The sequence below is a fragment of the Theropithecus gelada genome, chromosome 14 (genome assembly GCF_003255815.1).
Source record: "Theropithecus gelada isolate Dixy chromosome 14, Tgel_1.0, whole genome shotgun sequence".
NCBI classification, from domain to species: Eukaryota; Metazoa; Chordata; class Mammalia; order Primates; family Cercopithecidae; genus Theropithecus; species Theropithecus gelada.
In genome coordinates, this window is record NC_037682.1 from 48,372,742 (window position 1) to 48,399,703 (window position 26,962).

At 40.2% G+C, this 26,962-nt stretch overlaps 1 protein-coding gene across 2 annotated transcripts in view; it reads left to right on the forward strand.

Moving 5' to 3' along the window:
• PIK3C2A (phosphatidylinositol-4-phosphate 3-kinase catalytic subunit type 2 alpha) overlaps nucleotides 1-19,777 on the forward strand; it is a 116,313-nt gene extending 96,536 nt beyond the window's left edge. Inside the window, exons 23-33 of one of the 2 annotated variants that reach the window (XM_025355879.1) lie at nucleotides 3,221-3,357; nucleotides 5,998-6,167; nucleotides 7,092-7,248; nucleotides 8,583-8,692; nucleotides 11,300-11,507; nucleotides 14,586-14,710; nucleotides 16,710-16,827; nucleotides 16,918-16,990; nucleotides 17,331-17,440; nucleotides 17,528-17,653; nucleotides 18,182-19,777. In XM_025355879.1, coding sequence (XP_025211664.1) covers nucleotides 3,221-3,357; nucleotides 5,998-6,167; nucleotides 7,092-7,248; nucleotides 8,583-8,692; nucleotides 11,300-11,507; nucleotides 14,586-14,710; nucleotides 16,710-16,827; nucleotides 16,918-16,990; nucleotides 17,331-17,440; nucleotides 17,528-17,653; nucleotides 18,182-18,364 — 1,517 coding nt within the window. In that variant the 3' untranslated portion in view covers nucleotides 18,365-19,777. The remainder of the gene's footprint in view (nucleotides 1-3,220; nucleotides 3,358-5,997; nucleotides 6,168-7,091; nucleotides 7,249-8,582; nucleotides 8,693-11,299; nucleotides 11,508-14,585; nucleotides 14,711-16,709; nucleotides 16,828-16,917; nucleotides 16,991-17,330; nucleotides 17,441-17,527; nucleotides 17,654-18,181) is intronic. The other variant, XM_025355880.1, reaches the window with a different exon arrangement.
• The last annotated feature ends 7,185 nt before the right edge of the window (nucleotides 19,778-26,962 follow it).

Here is a 26,962-nt window from a genome sequence, read left to right on the forward strand (position 1 = left end):
AGTTTTTCATAAAGACAGGGGTCTCACTATGTCGTCCAGGCCGGCCTCGAACTAGGCTCAAGCAGTCCTACCACCTCAGCCTCCCAAGTAGCAGGGAATGTAGGCATGCACCACTGTGCCCAGCTATGTACTTGTACATTTTTGTATCTTAGAACCATGTGTAGGATGTTAGCTGTTAACTTTGTTATATTTGATACACTACTTTTCTATTCGTTGAGTTCGTTTTAAAACCTGATTTTTGAGTGTTACAGCTCTTTTAGAATTCACATAGCAGAGGCCGGGCACAGTGGCTCACGCCTGTAATCCCAGCACTTTGGGAGACCGAGGCGGGTGGATCCCTTGAGGCCATAAGTTTGAGACCAGCCTAGCCAACATGGTGAAACCCCACCTCTACTAAAAATACAAAAAATCAGCCAGGTGTGGTGGTGCACGTCCGTAGTCCTGGCTGCTGGGAGGCTAAGGCACGAGAATCACTTGAACCTGGGAGGCAGAGGTTGCAGTGAGCCCAGGTGGCACCACTGCACTCCAGCCTGGAAAACAGAGTGAGACTCTGTCTCAGAAAACAACCAGAAAAAAAGGAACCAAATGAATTCATTCTGCCATATGTAACTAGACTACTAGAATTAGAATCTGGCCCCACATACTTTCTTTCCGGGTACCCTGGCAGCCTTGGTCAACTTCTGTTTCCTCCAATCCTTTGTCCAAAGCAGAGCTCTGTTTTCCTGTATTTTATTTTAACACAAAAATGCATCTCCTTCATTTTAAAAATATATCAGTTAATTTTTTAATTGTATAAATAATATTTGCATATAGTAGAATACCCAGGTAGTGTATAACAGAATAAATTGAAAAGTGTTCATTTTCTCTCATACCTTCATCCTCAACTCTAGGTACCCTCTTTCCACGATATAACTACTTGTGTAGCCTTCTGGAAATGTTTTGTGTATATTCTAATATGCACAACCATCTTTCTTTTCAAACACAAAAGTACAGTTCTCCATCTGGATTTTGTCTTTAACATTATTTTTGAGATCTTTCTATCAAAGCACATAATTCCTCCCTTACTGTTTTTTTTGTGTGTGTGTGTAAATATCACATAATTTATTTGTTTGATACTTGTTTGCTTTTTTTTTTTATTTTTTGAGACGGAGCCTTGCACTGTTGCCCAGGCTGCAGTGTAGTGGCGTGATCTCAGCTTACTGCAAGCTCTGCCTCCTGGGTTCACGCCATTCTCCTGCCTCAGCCTCCTGAGTAGGTGGGACTACAGGCGCCTGCTACCATGCCCGGCTAATTTTTTGTACTTTTAGTAGAGTTGGGGTTTCACTGTGTTAGCCAGGATGATCTGGGTCTCCTGACCTCGTGATCCGCCTGCCTCAGCCTCCCAAAGTGCTGGGATTACAGGCATGAGCCACCGCGCCTGGCAGATACTTGTTTTAAAGGAGTCAGAGAGAAAATAAAAAACAATTTGTTCAGCCAGGCATTTATATTTCAATTAGGAGGCCAAAACATATACTTGAGATTTAATCATATCACAAGGTCAGTCTTCATCTGTTCTTCCTTTGAAAGTACTAGTGTATTCTGGAAGATTCTTTTCTTGCCCAAATATATAATTAAAGAAATTTTTTTGTGCTGAAGTGGGATAGTGTGTATCTTATATGTAACTTGACCAGCTAGGTCAGTGTCTTCTTGTTTGTAATTAAAATAGTTTTCCTCGCTGGGCACGGTGGCTCATGCCTGTAATCCCAGCACTTTAGGAAGCCAAGACAGGCAGATCACTGAAAGTTGGGAGTTCAAGACCAGCCTGGCCAACATGGTGAAACCCCATCTCAACTAAAAAAAAAAAATACAAAAATTAGCCGGGCATGGTGTTGGGCACCTGTGATCTCAGCTAGTTTTCCTTTGGGGATTAGTACATGGATATATAGACTAGAGAGTCTCAAATAGTCAAAATTGATGTTTACATGTTAGATACTTTTGAAAATAAAGAATAAGGGATTAGTACATGGATATACAAACTAGAGAGTCTCAAATAGTCAAAATTGATGTTTACATGTTAGATACTTTTGAAAATAAAGAATAATTTTGAGTGGTGGCCAGACTTGATTTTTTTTTTTTTTTTTTGACGACACGGTCTTGCTGTCACCCAGGCTGGAGTGCAGTGGTGTCATCTTGACTCACTGCAACCTCTGCCTCCTGGGTTCAAGTAATTCTCAATCATCAGCCTCCCAAGTAGCTGGGACTGCAGGTTTGTGTCACCATGCCTAGTTAATGTTTGTATTTTTAGTAGTGGTGGGGTTTTGCTATGTTGGCCAGGCTGGTCTCAAACTCCTGAGCTCAAGTGATCCACCCACCTCAGCCTCCAAAAGTTCTGGGATTATAGGCATGAGCCACCATGCCTGGCCAGACTTGATTTTTTTTTTTTTTTTTTTTTGAGATAGAGTATGGCTCTGTTGCCCAGGCTGGAGTGCAGTAGCTCTATCTTGGCTCAGTGCAACCTCTGCCTCCCGGGTTCAAGCAATTCTCCTGCCTCAGCCTCCTGAGTAGCTGGGATTACAGGTGCCCACCACCATGCCCAGCTAATTTTTGTATTTTTAGTAGAGACAGGGTTTTGCCATGTTGGTCAGGCTGGTCTCAAACTCCTGACCTTAAGTGATCCACCCGCCTCGGCCTCCCAGAGTGCTGGGATTGCAGGTGTGAATCACTGCACCTAGCCAGACTTGAATTTTTTTGAAAGTAACAATTGCTAGCTGGTTTCTTATGTCAAAGATTGAAAACTAACTTTTTAAAAGGCATGCAGCCATAAAAAAGAATGAGTTCATGTCCTTTGCAGGGTCATGAATGAAGCTGGAAGCCATCATTCTCAGCAAACTAACACAGGAACAGAAAACCAAACACCTCATGTTCCCACTCATGTGGGAGTTGAACATTGAGAACACGTGGACACAGGGAGGGGAACATCACACACTGGGGCCTGTTGGCAGGTGGGAGGCAAGGGGAGGGAGGACAAATACCTAATGTATACGGGGCTTAAAACCTAGATGACGGGTTGATAGGTATAGCAAACCACCATGGCACATGTATACCTATGTAACAAACCTGCACATTATGCACGTGTATCCCAGAACTTAAAGTAAAATTTAAAAAGTAATAATTTTAAAAAATGTTTAAAGGCTTACTTTGGGGAGACAGTTTTACTTAGCTTAATATTTTATCGTTAAAGGCATGGTGGAGCTGGTTCCTGCTTCCGATACCCTCAGGAAAATCCAAGTGGAATATGGTGTGACAGGATCCTTTAAAGATAAACCACTTGCAGAGTGGCTAAGGAAATACAATCCCTCTGAAGAAGAATATGAAAAGGTAATTAGCATGTCTCCTCATTCCAAAAAGCTTTGTCAAAAATGTATTACAGGCTGGGCGCGGTGGCTCAAGCCTGTAATCCCAGCACTTTGGGAGGCCGAGATGGGCGGATCATGAGGTCAGGAGATTGAGACCATCCTGGCTAATAACACGGTGAAACCCCGTCTCTACTAAAAAAATATGAAAAACTAGCCGGGTGAGGTGGTGGGCGCCTGTAGTCCCAGCTAGGAGGCTGAGGCAGGAGAATGGCGTGAACTCGGGAGGTGGAGCTTGCAGTGAGCTGAGATCCTGCCACTGCACTCCAGCCTTGGCGACAGAGCGAGACTCCGTCTCAAAAAAAAAAAAAAAAAAAAATGTATTACAAAGGTTTTAAGTGCTTTCATTTTCCAGCTCTGGTGACTAATTAATCATTAAGTCAGGAAAAGAGCGTCTTTTTCTAAGTATAGGAAAGAATATAAAACAGAATGCATTTAATGGCAGGAATCTGAGTGAAACCAATGCTAAATTACACCCCCAAAAAATTCTAAACACATACTTAGAGGCTAGCAAAACAGGCATTTTTCTAACCCAGAATGTTATATTTCCCAAAGATCTTGGAAGAAGTTAGGGAAATGAGTAAAACGGGCTGCATCATGTGGTATTTAAGAACATAAATTAGGGGCCAAACTCTCTGGGTTTGACTTCAGATCCCAAGTCACTCAGCAGCAGCAGGGCCTTATGCAAATTATTATTAGTATTATTTATTTATTTATTTATTTTTTTGAGATGGAGTCTCGCTTTGTCGCCCAGCCTGGAGTGCAGTGGCGCGATCTCGGCTCACTGCAAGCTCCGCCTTCCGGGTTCACACCATTCTCCTGCCTCAGCCTCCCGAGTAGCTGGGACTACAGGCACCCGCCACCACGCCCAGCCAATTTTTTGTATTTTTAGTAGAGATGAGGTTTCACTGTGTTAGCCAGGATGGTCTCAATCTCCAGACTTCGTGATCCGCCTGCCTCGTCTCCCAAAGTGCTGGGATTACAGGCGTGAGCCACTGCACCCAACCTATGCAAATTTTTTACCATCTTTGTGACTCAGTAACCTCTGCTATAAAGTATTGTATATATTTTGGTATTATAGCATATACTATGGCTGTAAACATAAGCATTGAGATTTTTGTGAAAATTAAATGACTTAATGTATATGAAGTACTGCATAATGAAAGTTGTATAATTGATAGCTCTTATTATTGGAAACATCAATTTTCTGTTTTGCTATTATTTAGAGTTACATATGAGGAAAGGGCAATTTTTCAGGACATAAGCCCTCTAATGATCCTAACTTGGCCTAAGGAAGACCCAAGAAAACTGAGTGATGATGTAGGAAGACTCCTGTTTTAATGTCATGGAGCTGCCTATTTTATGTTTCATTAATGGATCACCTTTATAGACATACACGTGCCATCTGTTGACCTACAAAGCTAATGCAGGGGAATTTTGACCTTTGTTAGATCTTTTAAACTGTGAGATCACTCCCTTTTCATACTTCTTTGTGGTCTGGGGAAAAAAAGCAGTGCAGCAGAAGCCAGTACTTGTTTTAGTAATGTTGGCCCTTTTGTGATTCCTGGTAAGGAAATAATTGCCAAGTAGCATACATTAAGCATCTTTTATGAATTTGGCTTTTTAATGTGATTTAATTAGTAAGAGGGAATATAACTTTGTGAAGTCATATTGCCTGGATTTGAATCCTCACTCTGCTACTTAATAATCTTGGGCAAACAACCTCTCTGTTTCAGTTTTCCATCTGTACAATGGTTATGATGATAGTACCGAAGTCATTGATTGATGTGAGATTCTTCTAAATATGTTGATGTATATACACACACATACATATATACACATACACACAGAGAAGTGCCTGGTTTGTGCTAAATGCTGTATAAACATTTGCTGTTATCATTATTGGTAATGATTTCTGGGAAATTAACTACATGGGCAAGTCAGGCCAAATGAATGTACCACTCAGAAATACATTATTTTGTAAAACTAAACTAAATACACATTCTTTATATTAAAGAAAAAGCTCATTGTATGTGTGTCTTGCTGTATTCTTCTATGTGATATTATATTAGTAATTTTAATAATCCCCAGGAGAGGGAGTACTTAAGATGACACACAGGGAATCACCACATGGGAAACAAACACATTACTTGTATTCTTGGATGTTTTCAGATATAAGCTGATTTTCCTTACACATGTCTTCCCTGCAGGCAGAGGAAAAAAAGCAAAAATCTTTTATCCATCATGTTTGTGGAATCCTGCACCTCCCCGATTCTAAGCAGCAGAGTCAGTGAGGTGCAGGATTCCACAAACATGATGCTTAAAAGCTGTTCGAAGGCAGCATGTACCTAAGTAGGGACTGGTAGGGATCCCAGACTTTTAAAAGAGAAAAGCTAGAGAAGGGGCAGTAACCAGCCTTAGAAGAGTGTTTTTGTTTTTGAAATATGAAAAGATTGGCTTTTATTACTGTATCCCAATTTGTATGCTATTGAGAGAGTGGATTACAATAGTGTTTTTAAAGAGTGATAAATTACTTTAATACTTATAAATCTGCCTCCTTTAAAAATAATTCATTTTCTAAAATAATCGTATATGTTTTTTATAGGCTTCAGAGAACTTTATCTATTCCTGTGCTGGATGCTGTGTAGCCACCTATGTTTTAGGCATCTGTGATCGACACAATGACAATATAATGCTTCGAAGCACGGGACACATGTTTCACATTGACTTTGGAAAGTTTTTGGGACATGCACAGATGTTTGGCAGCTTCAAAAGGTATAATGTTATTATTGCTGTTGCCAAAGAAATGAGACACTTCTTGTTTCACAAATTAATGTTTGTCTCAAGCTTTGCCTTTTGCCTTCTGCGTTTTGCCTTGTGGCTCCATTTGAACATAAGTGGGGATGAAAAAGGCCCAAAGATGTAACCTTACCTGGTAGACAAGAATGTGTGTAAGTGTGTATAAACTTTGTTGTTGTTTTTTTTCGTCGTTGTTGTTGTTTGTTTTTTTGGTTTTTTTTGAGAAGGAGTCTTGCTCTGTTGCCCAGGCTGGAGTGCAATGGCGCGATCTCGGCTCACTGCAAGCTCCGCCTCCCGGGTTCACGCCATTCTTCTGCCTGCAGGAGTAGCTGGGACTACAGGTGCCCGCCACCATGCCCAGCTACTTTTTTTGTATTTTTAGTAGAGATGGGGTTTCACTGTGTTAGCCAGGATGGTCTCGATCTCCTGACCTCGTGATCCACCCGCCTCAGCCTCCTAAAGTGCTGAGATTACAGGCCTGAGCCACCACGCCCAGCTAAACTTTGTTGAAATGAATTAAGGTACATATATATTTTTTTAATCTAGTTAGCAGTAACTCTTAGAAAGAAATGGTTTCGTGTGTATATAACAGCAGTAAGTAGTTTTCTATGTTTGTAACTACTGTTTGTTCTCTCTTTGGGTATGTGGATTTATAAATATCACCTTATTTTCATATATAAGGAAATTTCGTACATAAGTTCTCTCTAAATAATGAGATTATTATGTGATAGCTTTCTTGAAAATGTTATTTTAAAGAATTATAGAAATTCAAAAGTGTGGTATTAAGTTTCCTAGTTAGAAGTGGCCGTACCTCAGATAGCTTAGTTTAATAATCATGTAATAGCACTATTGGAGTATCTGCTGTAAATAATATTTTATATGTACTTTCATTTTAAATAGGGATCGGGCTCCTTTTGTGCTGACCTCTGATATGGCATATGTCATTAATGGGGGTGAAAAGCCCACCATTCGTTTTCAGTTGTTTGTGGACCTCTGCTGTCAGGCCTACAACTTGATAAGAAAGCAGACAAACCTTTTTCTTAACCTCCTTTCACTGGTAACTATTCTTTATAAGCACTTAATTAGTTTTATATTAATGCATCTATGTTTCAATACCTAAAAAAGAGTATTTTGTGATTTTGGAATAAAATTTGCTGTAGTCACAAATGTCAGATACATTATTGCTCAAATATTTTAAACTTACTGCCATGTGAAATAAGCCAGACACAAGAGGACCTACTGTCTGACTCCGTTTGTATAAAATACAAAAAATAAGTCAGTAGAGTGGCTCCCCTTGGGATGGGAAGTATTAGTAACTGGACCCCAAGACAGGCATCTGAGATGCTAATGAATGTTTTGTGTATTAATATGGGTATGAATTGTGAACATTCACTCAGCTGTACAATGAAGATTTCTGTACTTTCCTCGGTATATATTATAGTTAAGTAAAAAGTAAAAAACACAAACCCACTATGATTATTGTGACTAAATTGATACAGTAATAAACAGAAGGCTACAATTATCTTAAGTGAAATAACTCAGAAAGTTAAATATTGTGTGTTCTCACTTATAAGTGGAAGTTAAATGATATGTATACATGGACATAAAGAGTAGAATAATAGACACTTGGAGACTTGGGAGGATAGGAAGGGGGATGGCGGATGGGAGATGAGAAGTTACTTAGTGGGTACAATGTATACTATTCAAGTGATGCACTAAAAGCCCAGACTTTACCAATATGTGATACATATATGTACCAAAATTGTACTTGTACGCCCTAAATCTATAAAAGTAAAAACAGCAGCCTAGGCCGGGCATAGTGGCTCATGCCTGTAATCCCAGCACTTTGGGAGGCTAAGGCAGGTGGATTGCTTGAGGTCAGGAGTTCGAGACCAGCTTGGCCAACATGGCAAAACCCCATCTCTATCAAAAATACAAAAAAAAAAAAAAAAAGTTTGCCAGGCATGGTGGTGCATACCTGTGATCCAGCTACTCAGGAGGCTGAGGCATGAGAATTGCTTAAACCTGGGAGGCAGAGGATGCAGTGAGCCAAGATTGCATCACTGCACTCTAGTCTGGGTGACAGAGTGAGACCCTGCTCCCTTCCTCCCCCCTTCCCCAAAGAAAGAGCCTAGACAAAAGGAGATCTGGATCTCACAGGTTTAATTCTATAAACTGGGTGTGTGACCACCAACAAATTGCTTGACTTCCTTGGCATCCATTTCCTTATTCGTAAGATAATCACCTAGGTCCCCAATACACTAATGAACCCCTCAAGACTGATTGTTTTTGTTTGCTTCAGTTCTGATTACTTGAGCAGCCCACAGGAAGGAGTGAGGAACACATTTTTTAAAAAATTTAACTCACAGAACTTTTTGTTTTCTTCTACAGATGATTCCTTCAGGGTTACCAGAACTTACAAGTATTCAGGATTTGAAATATGTTAGAGATGCACTTCAACCCCAAACTACAGATGCAGAAGCTACAATTTTCTTTACTAGGTAAAGCATATTTAAGTGTATTGCAGAAGGAACATAAAATTTTGCTTTGATTTGTTTTACCTTAGTTTAAACAAATGCTATTTATCAAAATTCTGATTTATAGGAACAAATTCTGATTCACAGTAATTGCACATAGTAGGCTGTCAAAAGTTTATTTGCTAATAAATGCAAAGGATTTGCAATAATATTTTTAAAAATATACTTATTTGTCTCAAAATATCTCAAGGTTTATTTAATATGTAATTTCAATGATAAAAACATTTTTCTACAGTGCCGTATACCATCTTTTTTAATTTTTTATTTTGAGACTGAGTCTTGCTGTTTCATCCAGGCTAGAGTGCAGTGGCGCAATCTCAGTTCACTGCAACCTCTGCTTCCTGGGTTCAAGCAATTCTCCTGCCTCAGCCTCCTGAATACCTGGGACTACAGGCACATACCACTAAGCCCAGCTAATTAAAGTCTGTTTCTAAAATGTTATCTGTACTAATCTATTTTTCAGGATTTTGTCTTAACAATTTCCATGGAGACCTTTGGTGTTTTTAATCCAGCAAACCCTGGTCACTGCTCCAAGTAAACTATTATATGGCATAGTACTTGAAACACATATACCAATGACTGGTATTTGAATTTGTTATTGCTTTAAAAACAGATCTTCCGGCCAGGCACAGTGGCTCATGTCTGTAATCCCAGCACTTTGGGAGGTCTAAGCGGGCTGATCACCTGAGGTCGGGAGTTCAGGACCATCCTGACCAACATGGAGAAATCTAGTCTGTACTAAAAATACAAAATTAGCTGGGCATAGTGTTGCATGCCTGTAATCCCAGCTACTCAGGAGACTGAGGCAGGAGAATCGCTTGAACCTGGGAGATGGAGGTTGTGGTGAGCCGAGATTGCGCCATTGCACTCTAGCCTGGGCAACAAAAGCGAAACTCTGTCTCAAAAAAAAAAAAAAAAACAAAAACAGATCTTCTTGACAAATATGTTCTAAAGGTCTGGTGATCAGGCTGGTTACTGACTACTGCTGCCACATCATCACAATACCTTAGCAAGGAGGGGTACCTGAGCTCATGTTCTTTTCTCTCCTTTTTCTCTTGCCTTCTTCCTCTCAGTGGAGAAGAGGTATAAAACACTGACTGGACTTCCCTAGTCTCAAGAGTCTGGGCTGAAATGAATTGAAGGAAGCTGATTTTTGTATAGCCTTCTAAACTAATCCTGACAATTTAGGTATTGATGGGTTTTCTTTTGCTTTGTTTTTTAAAAGAGATTCATTGGCTCCCCTGGGCAAAACTACAAAGCAGGCATGTATTCGCCTGCCTGCTCAGACTTCCATAACAAAATACTATAGACTGGTGGCTTAAACAACAGATATTTATTTTCTCACAGTTCTGGAGTCTAGGAGGTCCAAAATCAAGGTGCCAGCTGATTACATTACTGTTGAGGGCTTCCTTGCCAGATTGCAGATGGCCACCTTCGCAATGTGTCCTCACATGGTAGGGAGAGCTAGCTCTCTCATCTTTTCTTAGAAGGACACTCCTATTGGATTAGGGCTCTACTGTTTATGACCTCATTTAACCTTAATTATTTCCATAAAGGCCCTATCTCTAAATACAGTTGCAGTGTTGGTTGGGGCTTCAATATATGAATTTGAGAGAACACAAACATTCAGTCCATAGTGGGGTAAAAGCCGGTGTTTGAGATTCTCTCACTTCTCTTTTTGAATATCCTTCTTCTTTCTAGCTTCCTTAACCTTGTTTTTGAGACTTGTTTCCTTTGCTTGCCTAAAATGTTCTTTCCAGACCTACTTTCCAAACTCTCCATCCTGTCAAAACTTCTTTTTCCAACTGAATGAAAATATGATTACCTGAAGGAGTCTGACATGGAATTCTACAATTCTACTGTTCGATAGGAGAGGATTTTTAAAATTTGGATTACTTTGTTTTTGTGGGGTTTTTTTTTTTGGAGACAATCTCATTCCACCACCCAGTCTGGAGTACAGTGGCGCAATCTTAGCCCACTGCAACCTCTTGCCTCTTGGGTTCAAGCAATTCTCCTGCCTCAGCCTCTCGAGTAGCTGGGATTATAGGCGAGCACCACCACACCTGGCTAATTTTTCTATTTTTAGTAGAGACAGGGTTTTGCCATGTTGGCCAGGCTGGTCGCGAACTTCTGGCCTCAAGTGATCCGCTCCCCTCGGCCTCCCAAAGTGCTGGGATTATAGGCGTGAGCCACCGTTCCCGGCCCTTGGATTACTTTCTTTCCCACCTATTTGTCATCTTTCTCCTTTATTAAAAGGGAATAAATTAATAAAGACATATTTTTAGCATTATACCAATCGTCATCTATCAATAATAGCTCTTTAATTAGTCTTGGGGATCCTACAGGGTTCAAGAAAACCAAGCATGAATTCTTTCTTGGGCTAAATTATTTTGTTGGGGTGAGATGTATTTTAACAAATCTTTGGTCTATAGAACAAAGGGAATCCTTGGCAAAGTGACAATCTGCTTAATATTTTTAAAGGAACGAAAGTGGTTTTTGTCATTTATTACGTTGAAAGAATTTACCATGTGTTCTCATTTACTGTTAACAAATTTTCTGATTACTTTGTAGGCTTATTGAATCAAGTTTGGGAAGCATTGCCACAAAGTTTAACTTCTTCATTCATAACCTTGCTCAGCTTCGTTTTTCTGGTCTTCCTTCTAATGATGAGCCCATCCTTTCATTTTCACCTAAAACATACTCCTTTAGACAAGATGGTCGAATCAAGGAAGTCTCTGTTTTCACATATCATAAGAAATACAACCCAGATAAACATTATGTAAGTTTGATTTCAATATTTATAAACAATCATGCATGTATTATTGTTGTCTTTTCTGCTTCCTTTGCTGACTCTGCTAAAGTTCCATGCATTTGTTCTATTCATGCTGCTTTCTTCCATGAATGGTCCATAAATAAGTAAATGTACTTGAAGCATCCCTAACTTTTTTGTATTTAATTCTTGCTATATTTACTTCAAACAATAAGGATGGAGTGATATTCTGTCTTTTAGAGACAAGGCTATAAGAATGATGCAATTCTGCTTTTTCTCATTCTTCAATTTTTTAATTTTTATTTATTTGGTTTTTTTGTTCTTCAGTTTTTTTGTTTTTTTTTTTTTTTTTTTGAGACGGAGTCTCGCTCTGTCACCCAGGCTGGAGTGCAGTGGCACGATCTCAGCTCACTGCAAGCTCCGCCTCCCGGGTTTACGCCATTCTCCTGCCTCAGCCTCCCAAGTAGCTGGGACTACAGGCGCCGCCACCTCGCCCGGCTAGTTTTTTGTATTTTTTTGTAGAGACGGGGTTTCACCGTGTTAGCCAGGATGGTCTCAATCTCCTGACCTCGTGATCCGCCCGTCTCGGCCTCCCAAAGTGCTGGGATTACAGGCTTGAGCCACCGCGCCCGGCCTGTTCTTCAGTTTTTTTTACATTTCAAAGGTAAAGTGTGCTTGTTGTACAAATTCAATCAATACAGAAGTATACAAAGTAAAAAGTCAAAGTTCCTATGCCAGTCTCTGATACAAAACACACACACACGTTGTCTTTGAACAGAAACAGGAACTTCAGCGTGCTTTTTCCCCTTCGAGACTATAAGCGTTATCTTTTTTGTTACTTTTCACCCTTGTGCTAACTTTTTTGTTAGACAATACTTTCCAGAACTGCCAGTTTTAAAATTTTTGGCAAATTGATAATCTTAAAAAGGTATTTTACTGTTTTAATTTTCATCTATTCTGTTAATAAATTTTAGTATCTTTTTGTATGTTTATTAAGTTATCTTAACACCATTTTATTGCATAATCCATTCTCTCCCCAATATATACTACTATCTTTAAGTTTATATATATGTATCTCCAAATTTGTTTCTGGCCTTCTATAGATAGATCCTACTTGGCACCAGTATTATATTCTTTACAGTACTGTAACTTTATAAATAAAGTCCGGGTGCAATGGCTCACACCTATAATCCCAGCACTTTAGGAGCCCGAGGCAGGTGAATACCTTAGGTCAGGAGTTCGAGAGCAGTCTGGCCAACATGGTGAAACCCCATCTCTACTAAAAATATGAAAATTAGCTGGGTGTGGTGGCATGTGCCTGTAGTCCCAGCTACTTGGGAGGCTGAGGCAGGAGAATCGCTTGAACCCGGGAGACAGAGGTTGCAGTGAGCCAATATTATGCCATTGTACTCCAGCCTGGGTAACAGAGCAAGATGCTGTATCAAAAAAAAAAAGTTTAAATAGCCAGCAAAATAAGTTTTCCTTTACCACCGCTCCCCGCCCCGTAAACCTTTTGCCTTTTTTTAAAACTATTTATTTATTTATATTTTATTTTATTTTGAGACAGAGTCTCACTCTGTTGCCCAGGCTGGCGTGCAATGGCACGATCTCGGCTCCTGAAACCGGTGCCTCCCAGGTTCAAGCAATTCTCATGCCTCAGCTCCTGAGTAGCTAGCTGGGACTACAGGCTGCCCAGCTAATTTTTGTATTTTTAGTGGAGGTGGGGTTTCGCCATGTTGCCCAGGCACATGGCCAGGTGAATTCCTGGCCCTAAGTGATCCACTCATTTCAGCCTCCCAAAGTTCTGAGATTACAGGCGTGAGCCACCATGCCTGGACTATTTTATTTATTTATTTATTATTTATTTATTTATTTATTTTTGCAACGGAGTCTTACTCTGTCGCCCAGGCTTGAGTGCAGAGGTGCGATCTCAGCTGACTGCAAGCTCTGCCTCCCGGGTTCACGCTATTCTCCTGCCTCAGCCTCCCAAGTAGCTGGGACTACAGGCGCCTGTCACCACGCCCCGACTAACTTTTTTTTTTTAGTAGAAACGGGGTTTCACCGTGTTAGCCAGGATGGTCTCAATCTCCTGACCTCATGATCCACCCGCCTCGGCCTCCCAGAGTGCTGGGATTACAGGCATGAACCACTGCGCCTGGCCACCTGGACTATTTTTATTTTTACTTTTTGAGAAACGGTCTCGATCCGTTACCCTTGCTGGAGTGCAGTGATGCAATCTTGGCTCATTTGGCTGGCTTGGCTCACTGTAGCCTTGACACCTGGGCTGAGTTGATCCTCCCATGTTAGCTATACAAGTAGCTGGGGCTACAGGCATGTGCCACCACAGCTGGCTAATTTTTATATTTTTTTATAGAAACAGAACCTTACTATGTTGCACAGGCTGGTCTCTAACTCCAGGGCTGAAGTGATCCTCTCACCTTGGCCCCTCAAAGTGCTAGGATTATAGGCATGAGCAACTGTGCCTAGCTTACACTTTTAAGTTCTAGTTTATATATCTTAGGATGGTTATGATCACTCTTAAAATGTAGTTAGATGTGCTATAAATACAGTGACTTGTATTTGCTTTTTCCTATTGTTGACATATATATTACCAAGATAAAAGTACTTGAACTACATAGAAAAATTAAGCTATAAATTTCTTTTCTGTCAGGAAAGGAGGTTTTATTGCTTCTTGGTCTTTTACCTAAGATCAATATAGGAAAGAAGTTTTTTTTGTTTTGTTTTTTTGACCCAGAGTCTTGCTCTGTTGCTCAGGCTAGAGTACAGTGGTGCCATCTCGGTTCACTGCAACCTCTCCCTCCTAGGTTCAAGTGATTTGCCTGCCTCAGCCTCCCAAGTAGCTGGGATTACAGGCACGCACCACCATGCCCAGCTAATTTTTGTATTTTTAGTAGAGACATGCGTGCTTTTACTATGTTGGCCAGGCTGGTCTCAAACTCCTGACCTCAGCTGATCCACCCACCTTGGCCTCCCAAAGTGCTGGGATTACAGGCATGAGCCACCGTGCCCGGCCTAGAAAGGTTTTAAATATAAATTTTATGTGTTTATGGTGTGATTTCTTTTCAGATTTATGTAGTCCGAATTTTGAGGGAAGGGCAGATTGAACCATCATTTGTCTTCCGAACATTTGACGAATTTCAGGAACTTCACAATAAGCTCAGTATTATTTTTCCACTTTGGAAGTTACCAGGGTATGTATCCATCCTTGTACATTAATCCTTTTTGTAGGAAACAACTTGTTATCAAATGTAGGTGGAAAGCTTTGTGTTAACACTTAGTAAGATATTATCAGCCATGTGTGGCTTATTTTCCTTTGTATCACAAGGACCTAATACAAAAGTAGACATAAACAAGGAACTATAAGTTTTTGTTGAATGAATAAATGAGCAGGATGTTAAAATATGAGATTTTCTAGACTTCTAACTTTTGTTAAGCTTTAACTTTGCTGTCTCTACCATAATAAGCAACACAAAATAGTAATTTGGTATCTTGGTTTTGAAAAAAGTCATATGCGGCCACGCATAGTGGCTCACACACTTATAATCCCAGCACTTTGGGAGTTAGAGGGGGGGAGATAGCTTGAGTCCAGGAGTTCGAGACTGGCCTGGGCACCATGGCGAAACCCCATCTCTATAAAAAACACAAAAATTAGCTGGGCTGGTGGCACATGTCTGAAGTCCCAGCTACTTGGGAGGCTGAAGTGAGAGGATTGATAGATACCAGGATGTTGAGGTTGCAGTGAGCCAAGATCACATCACTGCACTACAGCCTGGGCAACAGAGTGAGACCCTGTCTCAAAAAAAAGAAAAAAAAAAGTCATATGCTAAATCAGTGCAGAAATAATCTATCATGGGCCATACTGAGCTCCTCTGATAAAAAAAACTGAAGCATGGCCATGTGCAGTGGCTCAAGCCTGTAATCCCAGCATTTTGGGAGGCCAAGGTGGGCAGATCATGAGGTCAGGAGATCAAGACCATTCTGGCTAACATGATGAACACCGTCTCTCCTAAAAAATACAAAAAATTAGCCGGGCGTGGTGGCAGGCGCCTGTAATGCCAGCTACTCAGGAGACTGAGGCAGGAGAATGACGTGAACCCAGGAGGTGGAGCTTGCAGTGAGCTGAGATCTTGCCACTGCACTCCAGCCTGGGCAACAGAGTGAGACTCCGTCTCAAAAAAAATAAGTAACTGAAGCAAACACCATCAAGACTGTCAATCAAAATCTTAGTTTTGTATCAGATACCCTTTGGGAGTCTTCAGTTTTAATGTAGCTCAATGACCAGTAGATTTCCTGTGTCGAGTTGTTCATATTTTCTTCAGACTAGATTTCAAAAGTAAGGAGGAGGTGAAGTGGGTATTAGAGTTTGTTTCCATGTACAGTTTCATTTTTCCACTGCTACCAAAATAAGTGGAATTAAGATTATCCTTTCAGCACCTTACTTAGGCCTTACGTTATTATTTGTGGATTTTACTGGTGTATATATAATAGTTATGGCTGATTGAGTAGTGATTTTTTTTTAAGGGATCAGATCTGGATAAAATATTTGAGTGATTATAACTTGAGAAGAAATAGTAGAAAATAAGTATTAGATAGATGCAAAAGTAATTGCGTTTTTTGCCATTACTTTTAATGTCAAAAACCACAGTTACTTTTGCACCAAGCTAATAATAATAAGTATAGGAAATCAACACATACCTTTTCAACCAATGCTCATCAAAGGATAATGGGTAACTAAACTATGTCATCTCCAATACTTTGAAGAGAAATCACAAAAAATTACTTATTTTATTTTATTTTGAGATGGAGTCTTGCTCTGTCACCCAGGCTGGAGTGTAAGCAATCTCGGCTCACTGCAACTTCCACTTCCCAGGTTCAAGTGATTCTTCTGCCTCAGCCTCCCGAGTAGCTGGGATTATTGGCATCTGATTATAGGCATCAGCACGCTAATTTTTGTATTTTTAGTAGAGATAGGGTTTCATCATGTTGGCCAACCTGGTTTATACACTCCTGACCTCAAGTGATCCACCTGCCTTGGCCTCCCAAACGCCATGAGTCACCACGGCCGGCCACAAAATATTACTTTGTAATGGATTAAGACTACTTTGTCTTTAAGTATATATAAAAAAAGTGTATTTCTAAAGAAATATTGTACTTATTCAAATCCCACTTGTTTTTGTTGTTCTTTTGTAGCTTTCCTAATAGGATGGTTCTAGGAAGAACACACATAAAAGATGTAGCAGCCAAAAGGAAAATTGAGTTAAACAGTTACTTACAGAGTTTGATGAATGCTTCAATGGATGTAGCAGAGGTAACCTTACTAAATGAGAAGTAATAACATCTTATACCTTTTGTGTTACATAATATTTAAACTAATGAATTGTTTTCTCTTTATTCTTAGTGTGATCTTGTTTGTACTTTCTTCCACCCTTTACTTCGTGATGAGAAAGCTGAAGGAATAGCTAGGTCTGCAGGTGAGATTATTTTTTTTCTCTTTATTGGTAACTCATGATCTGCAAGTCTGTAACTGCTCAATGAATGTGGTAGAATGACAGCAGGCTTACTAGCTGTAGTCTGAGAATGGGAGGAGAGTATTCTTTCTAAGCCAGTCTATTTCTGAATAAATATAACTTTCCTAATAGATGTGATTACTAAAGAAGTATAAATCAATGACCTACCAGGTTGTTTACTCCTTTTTCCCCTCCCTTCTATCCACCCCACATGTGACAGTCTTGAAAATACAGCAAAAATCCTTTTATTGCAGCTTGAACCACTACAACAAATAAATAAAGATGAAAATATTTGTATTTTCAGATGCAGGTTCCTTCAGTCCTACTCCAGGCCAAATAGGAGGAGCTGTGAAATTATCCATCTCTTACCGAAATGGTACTCTTTTCATCATGGTGATGCACATCAAAGATCTTGTGAGTGATTACAAAGAATGATGGTTATAGAGGAAACCCTTACCTTGGTAGGAAGCATTACTATTAAGGGACTGTTTTTCTTTTTAGGTTACTGAAGATGGAGCTGACCCAAATCCATATGTCAAAACATACCTACTTCCAGATAACCACAAAACATCCAAACGTAAAACCAAAATTTCACGAAAAACGAGGAATCCGACATTCAATGAAATGGTAAGTTAAAATCATTTCTAGAAGTTACCTTGGTTTATTGAGTTTTTTTTTTTTTTAATTTTAATTTTTAAGTTCTGAGGTACATGAGCAGGATATGCAAGTTTGTTACATAGTTAAATGTACCATCGTGGTTTGCACACCTGTCAACCCATCACCTAGGTACTAAGCCCAGCATGCATTAGCTATTTTTCCTAATGCTTTCCTTCCCCCCATCCCATCCCCCAACAGGCCCCAGTGTGTGTTGTTACCCTCTCTGTGTCCATTGTTTTGAGATTTTAAATTTTAAAACATTTTAAGGCCAGGCGCAGTGGCTCCTGCCTGTAATTCTAGCAGTTTGGGAGGCCGAGGTGGGTGCATCACTTGAGCTCAGGAGTTTGAGACCAGCCTGGGCAACATGATGAAATTCCATCTCTACAAAATTATGGTCACTCTTTGGCTAATATTGTCACATGTTTTCACTTGAAATGTTCCAAGAAACCAAACAAACTTTAATTTGTGATTTACTGTTTCTTTTTTCCTTTGTTGTAGCTTGTATACAGTGGATATAGCAAAGAAACCCTAAGACAGCGAGAACTTCAACTAAGTGTACTCAGTGCAGAATCTCTGCGGGAAAATTTTTTCTTGGGTGGAGTAACCCTGCCTTTGAAAGATTTCAACTTGAGCAAAGAGACGGTTAAATGGTATCAGCTGACTGCAGCAACATACTTGTAAACTAGTGAATGGCTGAGCTTTGGAAGCAAGAACAGTTATAAACGTGCATGCATACATGCACACACACACACACACACACACTTGTTAATTTTGTACAGTATTTTTATACTTGGACAGAACTTATAAAATTAAATATACTTGCTGCATTTCAATACATCTGTTGGACCAACAGTCACATAACTAACCTTTTTGAATTTTTGGAAGCCATTGCTGTTTTAAAGTCATTATACAGAATGCTACAAACCCTAAACTTAATATATACTAATCCCTGAAAAAGACTTTGAGACAGTACTGTGTCAGTTCAGCCACCTATTTTGCATTGTTTTCTATAAGGAGACAGAGCATATGTGTTTTCCTGTTTTGCACCTTTTATAGCCTTTACCACTGTGTAATGTTCACAAACACCAAAGTAAAGGAAAAATGCAGGATGTTACCATAAAATCCAGCTGCTATTCATGGAGCTGAAAAACAAAGCACAAATAATAGATAGCTATGTTAAGAACTACTAAGTAGTTTATAGAAGTAGGGAAAAACATAATACTGCTTTTTATTCATGTCTTTAAAGCCTTTTTCAGAATAAGTGCCAATCACTGATGTTGTAAATAATGGTGCCTTAACTTTATATGCTTCCCTGGCACTTCATTTCTGATTTTTTTCCTGGTTTGATAAATAATTAGTACATAGGTTTCACTCACTTTCCGCTTACTAAAGACAAGAAATTATGTACATGTACTAATGTTTTTCCCACAAAATATCCTTTACTTCTGATGTATGAATTAGTTATTTAAATGGTTAATTCATTTACGTTTTTGTTGCCGAATACCTGAATAAGACTCACCAATGTGATTGTACAATAAATTCCATCATTCCATTAAAATCCTACATTTATTCCCAGGAGTGGTAATTTCACCTCCCTACATCTATACTCCACTCCCTCAGTAAATAAGTGAAAATTGTTAACCCATGTGCCCATTCCTGAGTAGGGCAGACTCTTCACAAGAGGCCCATGACAAGAATTCTAGGGTCCAGATTGAACTTTAATATAGACCTTTGTCTACGTAGACCAGTTTGTCTTGTAAACTGTCTTACTTACATGTGTAAACATTTTACATTCACGTGAAAAGTTATTTTCCTTTATATAATAGGATTCAGAATCATAAGGGACAGGACTGAAATTATTCTACAGTAACCAGTAAGAGTAAGATTCGGCCAGGCGCGGTGGCTCATGCCTGTAATCCCAACATTTTGGGAGGCCAAGGTGGGTGGATCACCTGAGGTCAGGAGTTTCAGACCAGCCTGGCCAATGTGGCGAAACCCCATCTCCACACAAAAATTAGCCAGGCGTGGGTGGTGGCGGGCAACTGTAATCCCAGCTACTCGGAGGGCTAAGGCAGGAGAATCGCTTGAACTCAGTCACTGCCTGGGTGACAAGAGCGAAACTCCGTCTTAAAAAAAAAAGAAAAAAGAGTAAGATTTATTTTTATTAGTTACTAATTTCAGACACAATTTTGTTAATTTGGATATATACATATATATAATAATAACTCTCATGGTTAGAGTAGAAATTCAGATACTTTAAAAATGGTAATAGAAATTGTACCAGTCAGGTTGCTGTGAGAAAACTGACAAAATATGCAATAAAGAATACCAAGAGAAAAAGGACAATCGCCAATTCAGTTGCCCAGAACAGAATTTTTATGAACTGCACAAATGTTTAATGTAAATGGTGATACCTACAGGGAAGAAATAGAAAAGTTGGTAATATATCAGTGGGACGGGGTGGGGGAAAAACTTGAAATTTTTGGTGCCTAACACTAATGGTCCATATGTAGTTAAACCCATGAGTATGGTATACGAATGTCTTTTTTTTATGTTAAAATGTGTTGTCTATTTAATAAGTTAATTAAAATGCAGATCAAAGCACCGCCATTTGCTTTTTCCACAGATCATTAACATTTCCTCAAAGTGTGTAAGTACCTTTGCAAATGCAAATGTGCTAGTAATTTTCACTTAAGCTTTTGAGACTTAATTCCATTCCACCAGTTATCACTTAGCCACTGTAATTTAAAAACAAACAAAAACTGTCTTGGTAGAGGTCATCGTTAATTAGACTCAACATGTACTGCCTTTTTGCAGTCTATTGTGACAGTGTCTTTTAGCACAAATAATAGAGCTAAAAAATGTCCTGTCACTTCCATTATAAGAAATCTGGATTCATATCTAAAAGTATATATAATACTGTACTGTTAAGAGTTCAGAATAAGTGGTAATGTTTTCTCTTAATTTAACTCATTTTGTGCCTTCTTTACTCATTCAAACACACATACATTTTACATATAGTTTATTTCTTTATGAAATGCTAATCTTCAGCCCATACCAAAAAATAAAAAAAGAGGGGAGCCTCTTTGCACTACTATTGTCAATCAATTTTAAATTAGTTGGATTTTTAAGCATTTTTTAAAAGCTGACATTAAAGTAAATCTGAAAAACAAAAGTTTAACAAACTGACCAAGACACTAATTTTTACGTATAATCACAATATTTTATACTCACCTTTATTGACTAAAAATAATTATGCTGCATGTTGTCCTGCATCAGAAGAATTATTTCTTCTTGCCAGTGTTTTGGGATTTGAAGATAATGGTTCACTCAAAGAACCTATTATTTTCTCTACTGAGGAACCCAATGTAGAACTTGCACTGATATTTTTATTACTGCCTTTATATGAATCTATAGGTATCTAAATGTTAAGGCATGTATGATCTTTGATTTCTTTTTTCAAATTAAAGTTGTATAAAAGTTTCAGTATCTTGCCTTAAATTAGTTGCCTATTTCTAGAATTCAAATATTGTGGCATTTAAAAAAGAAAACATTCACTTTTGAAACTTAGACTTCAGATCAAAAAGGACTGAACCCCCACTATCATAATCTATAAATTTATTGCCATGTTGTTTGACTAGCAGTGCATATATGAATATGGTAATTAGTCTCATCTATAAGAACCAAATACTTTAATTATATTAAGGTAGTGAATAAAGATGTATAATATTTTTATTAATACCCTGAATATATTCAGTGGATTGAATGTGACTTCATAACTGTACTACGATTGTATTAAAATATTTCTGGAATAAAAGAACTCTGCTATCATTTCTTTCCTTGTTGACAGTATATACTAACATTTTTGGTTCCAGACTTTGCTATGAGCTCAATCTTGATGTTCTTTCCATCTCACCCAGGAGTTTATTAGGTTTAATAATCCTCAATTTCAGAACTAACCTGTCAGTTGCCCCTAAAAATGTTCAAATAGAGATTCTGACTTCTGTTACTCTTTTTTTTTTTTTTTTTTTTTTTTTTGAGAGAGTCTCATTCTGTCTCCCATGCCTGGAGTACAGTGGCAACATCTCAGCTCACTGCACCCTCCATCTCCTGGGTCAAAGCAATTCTCCTGCCTCAGCCTCCTGAGTAGCTGGAACTACAGACATGCGCAACCAAGCCCGAGTAATATTTGTATTTTTAGTAGAGATGGGGTTTTGCCATGTTTTCCAGGCTGGTCTCGAATTCCTGACCTCAAGTGATCTACCCACCTCGGCCTCCCAAAGTGCTAGGATTACAGGCGGGAGCCACCGCACCCTGCCTGAGTGTTACTCTTTGAAGGTGTGGATTGCAACCACTTTGCTACAGTCCCAGCACTGTTTCTCAGAAGGGAAATGCTTCTGTGAGTATAGTCCCTGGCCTTTGGTACTTTACTTAAGATATTAAGTAGTCCTGCAGCAGTACTAAGTAGTCCTGCAGCAGTACCTTCATCCTGTAATGATAAGTGTGAAGCTGTGGTTCTCTGACCCTAAGATGACATGTGAAAGGGCCCAGAGACCAGTGAAGAGCAATAACTCAATTACAGCCAGCTTTGGGGGTGACAGTTTCTGTCAGGAAAAAAGGATCTTTATTTCATCCTTACTCTTTTGAAAAACTTCATTATGCAAATCTTTAATCATTTACAAAATTAGATAACAGCCTAATGAACTCCATGAGTGAATCCATCACACAGCTTCAACAGTTACTACCTTCAGGCTAACCTTGTTCCATCTGTATTAACTAAGATGTTCCTAGGTATGGGTATCTGAATTTATCCTATTTAAGATTCTTAAAACTGTGGATCAGGGCTGGGCGCAGTGGCTCACCGCTATAATCGCAGCACTTTGGGAGGCCAAGGCGGGCAGATCACGAGGCCAGGAGTTCCAGACCAGCCTGGCCAATATGGTGAAACCCCCACCTCTACTAAAAAATTAAAAAATAACAGGCGCCTGCCTGTAATCCCAGCTACTCAGAAAGCTGAGGCTGGAGAATTGTTTGAACCTGGGAAGCAGAGGTGGCAGTGAGCCGAGATCATGCCACTGCATTCTAGCCTGGGCGACAGAATGAGACTCCGTCTCCAACAACAACAAAAAAAAGCCAGGCGCAGTGATTCACGCCTGTAATCCCAGCACTTTGGGAGGCTGAGGCAGGCAGATCGCAAAGTCAGGAGTTCAAGACCAGACTGGCCAACATACTGAACCCCCATCTCTACTAAAAATACAAAAATCAGCTGGGTATGGTGGCACGCACCTGTAGTCCCAGCTACTTGGGGGGCTGAGGCAGGAGAATCGCTTGAACCCGGGAAGCAGAGGTTGCAGTGAGCTGAGACTGCGCCATTGCACTCCAGCCTGAGCAACAAAGCGAGACTCTGTCTCAAAAAAAAAAAAAAAAAAAAAAAAACTGGATCAGTAGCTTTCTTCACTTCTGAATACTTGCTAGCCATTATCGTTTCAAACGTTTTGTCTGCCACCTTTTGGAACTCTGATTAAATGCATAATGTATAATGGACATTTCCACTCTTCCATGTCTTCTCGTCTTTTTTTTTTTTTTTTTGGTCCCTGCATTCTCAATTTTTTCTTATTTTTTATTTATTTATTTATTTATTTTTATTTTTGAGACAGAGTCTTGCTCTGATGCCCAGGCTGGAGTGAAGTGGCAAGATCTCCACTCACTGCAACCTCCGCCTCCTGGGTTCAAGCAATTTATCTGCCTCAGCCTCCCGAGTAGCTGGGATTACAGGCATGTACCACCACGCCTGGCTAATTTTTGTATTTTTAGTAGAGACAGGGTTTCACCATGTTGGCCAGGCTGGTCTCGAACTCCTGACCTTGTGATCCACCTGCCTTAGCCTCCCAAAGGGCTGGGATTACAGGCATGAGCCACTATGACCGGCCCTGACTTATTTTTTAATTCACTACTTCCAACTGTTTAACCTATCCATTAGGTTTTAAATTTTGGTGGTTGTATTTTTCTTTTTCTTTTTTTGAGATGGGGGTCTCAATCTGTTGCCCAGGTTAGAGTGCAGTGGCATAATCATGGGTCACTGCAGCCTCAACCTCCCTGGGTTCAAATGATCCTCTCACTTCAGCCTCAAACAGCTGGGACTACAGGCACATGCCACCATGCCTGGCTAATTTTTGTATTTTTTGTAGAAATGGGATTTTACCATGTTGCCCAGGCTGGTCTCAAACTCTCAAATACCTGGGCTCAAGCAATCTGCCCACCTTGGCTTCCCAAAGTGTTGGTATTACAGGTGTGAGCCATCACGCCCAGCCAATTCTTGTATTTTTTCATTTCAGTAATCAGTATTTGGTTCTTTTTATTTGTTTGAATCACGATCCAGGGAAGATACACACAACACTGTCAAGACCATTCAAAGAAAAAAGTTGTGGGTTTCTTTGACCATTTAAAAAAGAAAAGATTTTTCCAGTAAATGGTGCTGGGACAACTGGATAACCACATGCAAAAGCATGTGTAGGACTCTTACACCACATATAAAAATTAAATGGATCAAAGACCTAAATATAACAGCTAAAACTGGTTGGGCACAGTGTCTCACACCTGCAATCCCACTTCTTTGGGAGGTCAAGGTGGGAGGATGCCTTGAGCCCAAGAGTTCGAGGCTGCAGTGAGCCAGATCGCATCAATGCACTCCAGCATGGGGGACGGAGCGAGACCTTGTCTCTGGGGGGAAAAAAAAAAGCCAAAACTATAAAACTCTTAGAAGAAAACAAAAACCTGGGTGTACATACATCTTTATGACCTTTGATCTGATGATTCTTAGATGTGACACTAAAAGCATGAGCCACAAAAGAAAAAAATTGATTATTTGGGACTTCATCAAAATTAACTTTCGTGCATCAAAGGAAACTATTAAGGAAATAAAAGACAACCCGTAGAATGGGAAAAAATATTTCCCAATAGTGTATCTAATAAAAGGAATCAGACATACACAAAGAATTCTTACAACTCAACAACAAAAAGACAGTTCAATTTAAAAATGGGCAAAGGGCCAGGCATGGTGGCTTACCCCTGTAATCCCAGCACTTTGGGAGGCTGAGGCGGGTGGATCACCTGAGGTCAGGAGTTCGAGACCAGTCTGGCCAACATGGCGAAACCCTGACTCTACTAAAAAAACCACACAAAAATTAGCCAGGTGTGGCATGCTCCTGTGATCCCAGCTGTTGAGGAGGATGAAGCACGGGATCGCTTGAATCCAGAAGGCAGATGTTGCAGTGAGCCAAGATCATGCCACTGCACTCCAGCCTGGATGACTGACAGAGCAAGAAAAAATAAAAAAATTAATATGGGCAAAGGGCCAGGCGTGGTGGCTCATGCCTGGTAATGCCAGCACTTTGGGAGGCCAAGGCGGGCGGATCACCTGAGGTCAGGAGTTCCAGACCAGCCTGACCAACATGGAGAAACCCCATCTCTACTAAAAATACAAAATTAGCTGGGCATGGTGGCACATGCCTGTAATCCCAGCTACCCTGGAGGTTGAGGCAGAAGAATCGCTTGATCGTCTCAAAATAAAAAGTCCATACAATGGACTTTTGTTCAGTCATAAAAAGGAGAAAAGTACTGATACATGCTACAACATGAATGAACCCTGAAAACATGCTTAGGAAGCTGGGCAGTGGCTCCTGCCTATAATTCCAGCACTTTGGAAGGCTGAGGCTGGAGGGTTGCATCAGCCCAGGAGTTCAAGGCCAGCCTGAGCAAAATAGTGAGAACCCTGTTCCTTAAAAAAAAAAAAAAAAAAAGTTCGGGCGCGGTGGCTCACATCTGTAATCCCAGCACTTTGGGAGGCCAAGGCGGGTGGATCACCTGAGGTCAGGAGTTTGAGACCACCCTGGTAAAAATGACGAAACTCCGTCTCTGGACATTTCATATAAATAGAATCATAAGGCCCGGCGCGGTGGGTCACACCCAGGCTAGAGTGCAGTGGCGCCATCTCAGCTCACCGCAACCTCCACCCTCCTGGGTTCAAGCAATTATCTGCCTCAGCCTCCCAAGTAGCTGGGATTACAGGCATGGGCCACCACGCCTAACTAATTTTTGTATTTTTAGTAGAGACGGGGTTTCACTATGTTGGCCAAGCTGGTCTCAAATTCCAGGGATGACAGAGAGAAATCAGAGAAAAATGGAGACATCTGGGTTTGTATTAAGTTTGAGCAAACAGGATCATGTTTAACTGAAACAAAGGGGCAAGGTTTGGGAACTGGAGTCATATTAAATTTGAGATACCTATTCCATATCTGAACTAAAAACGTAATATTGGCTAATGATAAACTTTGCTAGGAAAAAAACATTACCCAAATAGGTACCCAATTTGACTAAAATTCCTGATGGTTTGGGAAAAGTTATTAATCAAATAGTGATAGATTATGGCTTTTCTTTTGGGGGGGTGTTGTTTTCTTGGAGAATTGACCCCTTTTTGTTATAAAGGGTTCTCTCTTTATCCCTGATAAGTTTACTTTTTTTTTTTTTTCTTTTTAGACGGAGTCTCGCTCTGTCGCCCAGGCTGGAGTGCAGTGGCCGGATCTCAGCTCACTGCAAGCTCCGCCCGGGTTCACGCCATTCTCCTGCCTCAGCCTCCCGAGTAGCTGGGACTAAAGGCACCCGCCACCACGCCCGGCTAATTTTTTGTATTTTTAGTAGAGACTGGGTTTCATCGTGTTAGCCAGGATGGTTTAGATCTTTTGATCACGGGATCCGCTCGCCTCGGCCTCCCAAAGTGCTGGGATGACAGGCGTGAGCCACCGCGCGCGGCTATCCCTGATAACTTTATTTCAAATAGTGACAGGTTAAAAGTGGATGCTTCACTATCTAGTTTCCCAATGTCTCGCCAGTTACTTTAAACTTGTCGACAGTTTGATTTCACTGACCTCCCTCCTTCCTAGAGCTATGCTTATAAAAAAAATTTAACCATTCAAAAATTTTTAAAAGCTGCTTCATTTGCCCATTCTTTCAACGCATGGTTGTGTACCAGCACTGAGTCAGTCTTTTTCTTTCCTTTTTTTTTTTTTTTTAGACAGAGTGTTGCTCTGTTGCCCAGGTTGGCGCGCCGTGGTGCTATCTTGGCTCACCGCAATCTCCTTCACGGCTCCAGCGATTCTCCAGCCTCAGCCTCCTTCGTAGCTGGAACCAAAGGCACCAGCCAGCACGCCCGGCTAATTTTTTGTATTTATCGAGACGGGGTTTCGCCATGTTGCCCAGGCTAGGTCTGTCTTAAAAGAGCTT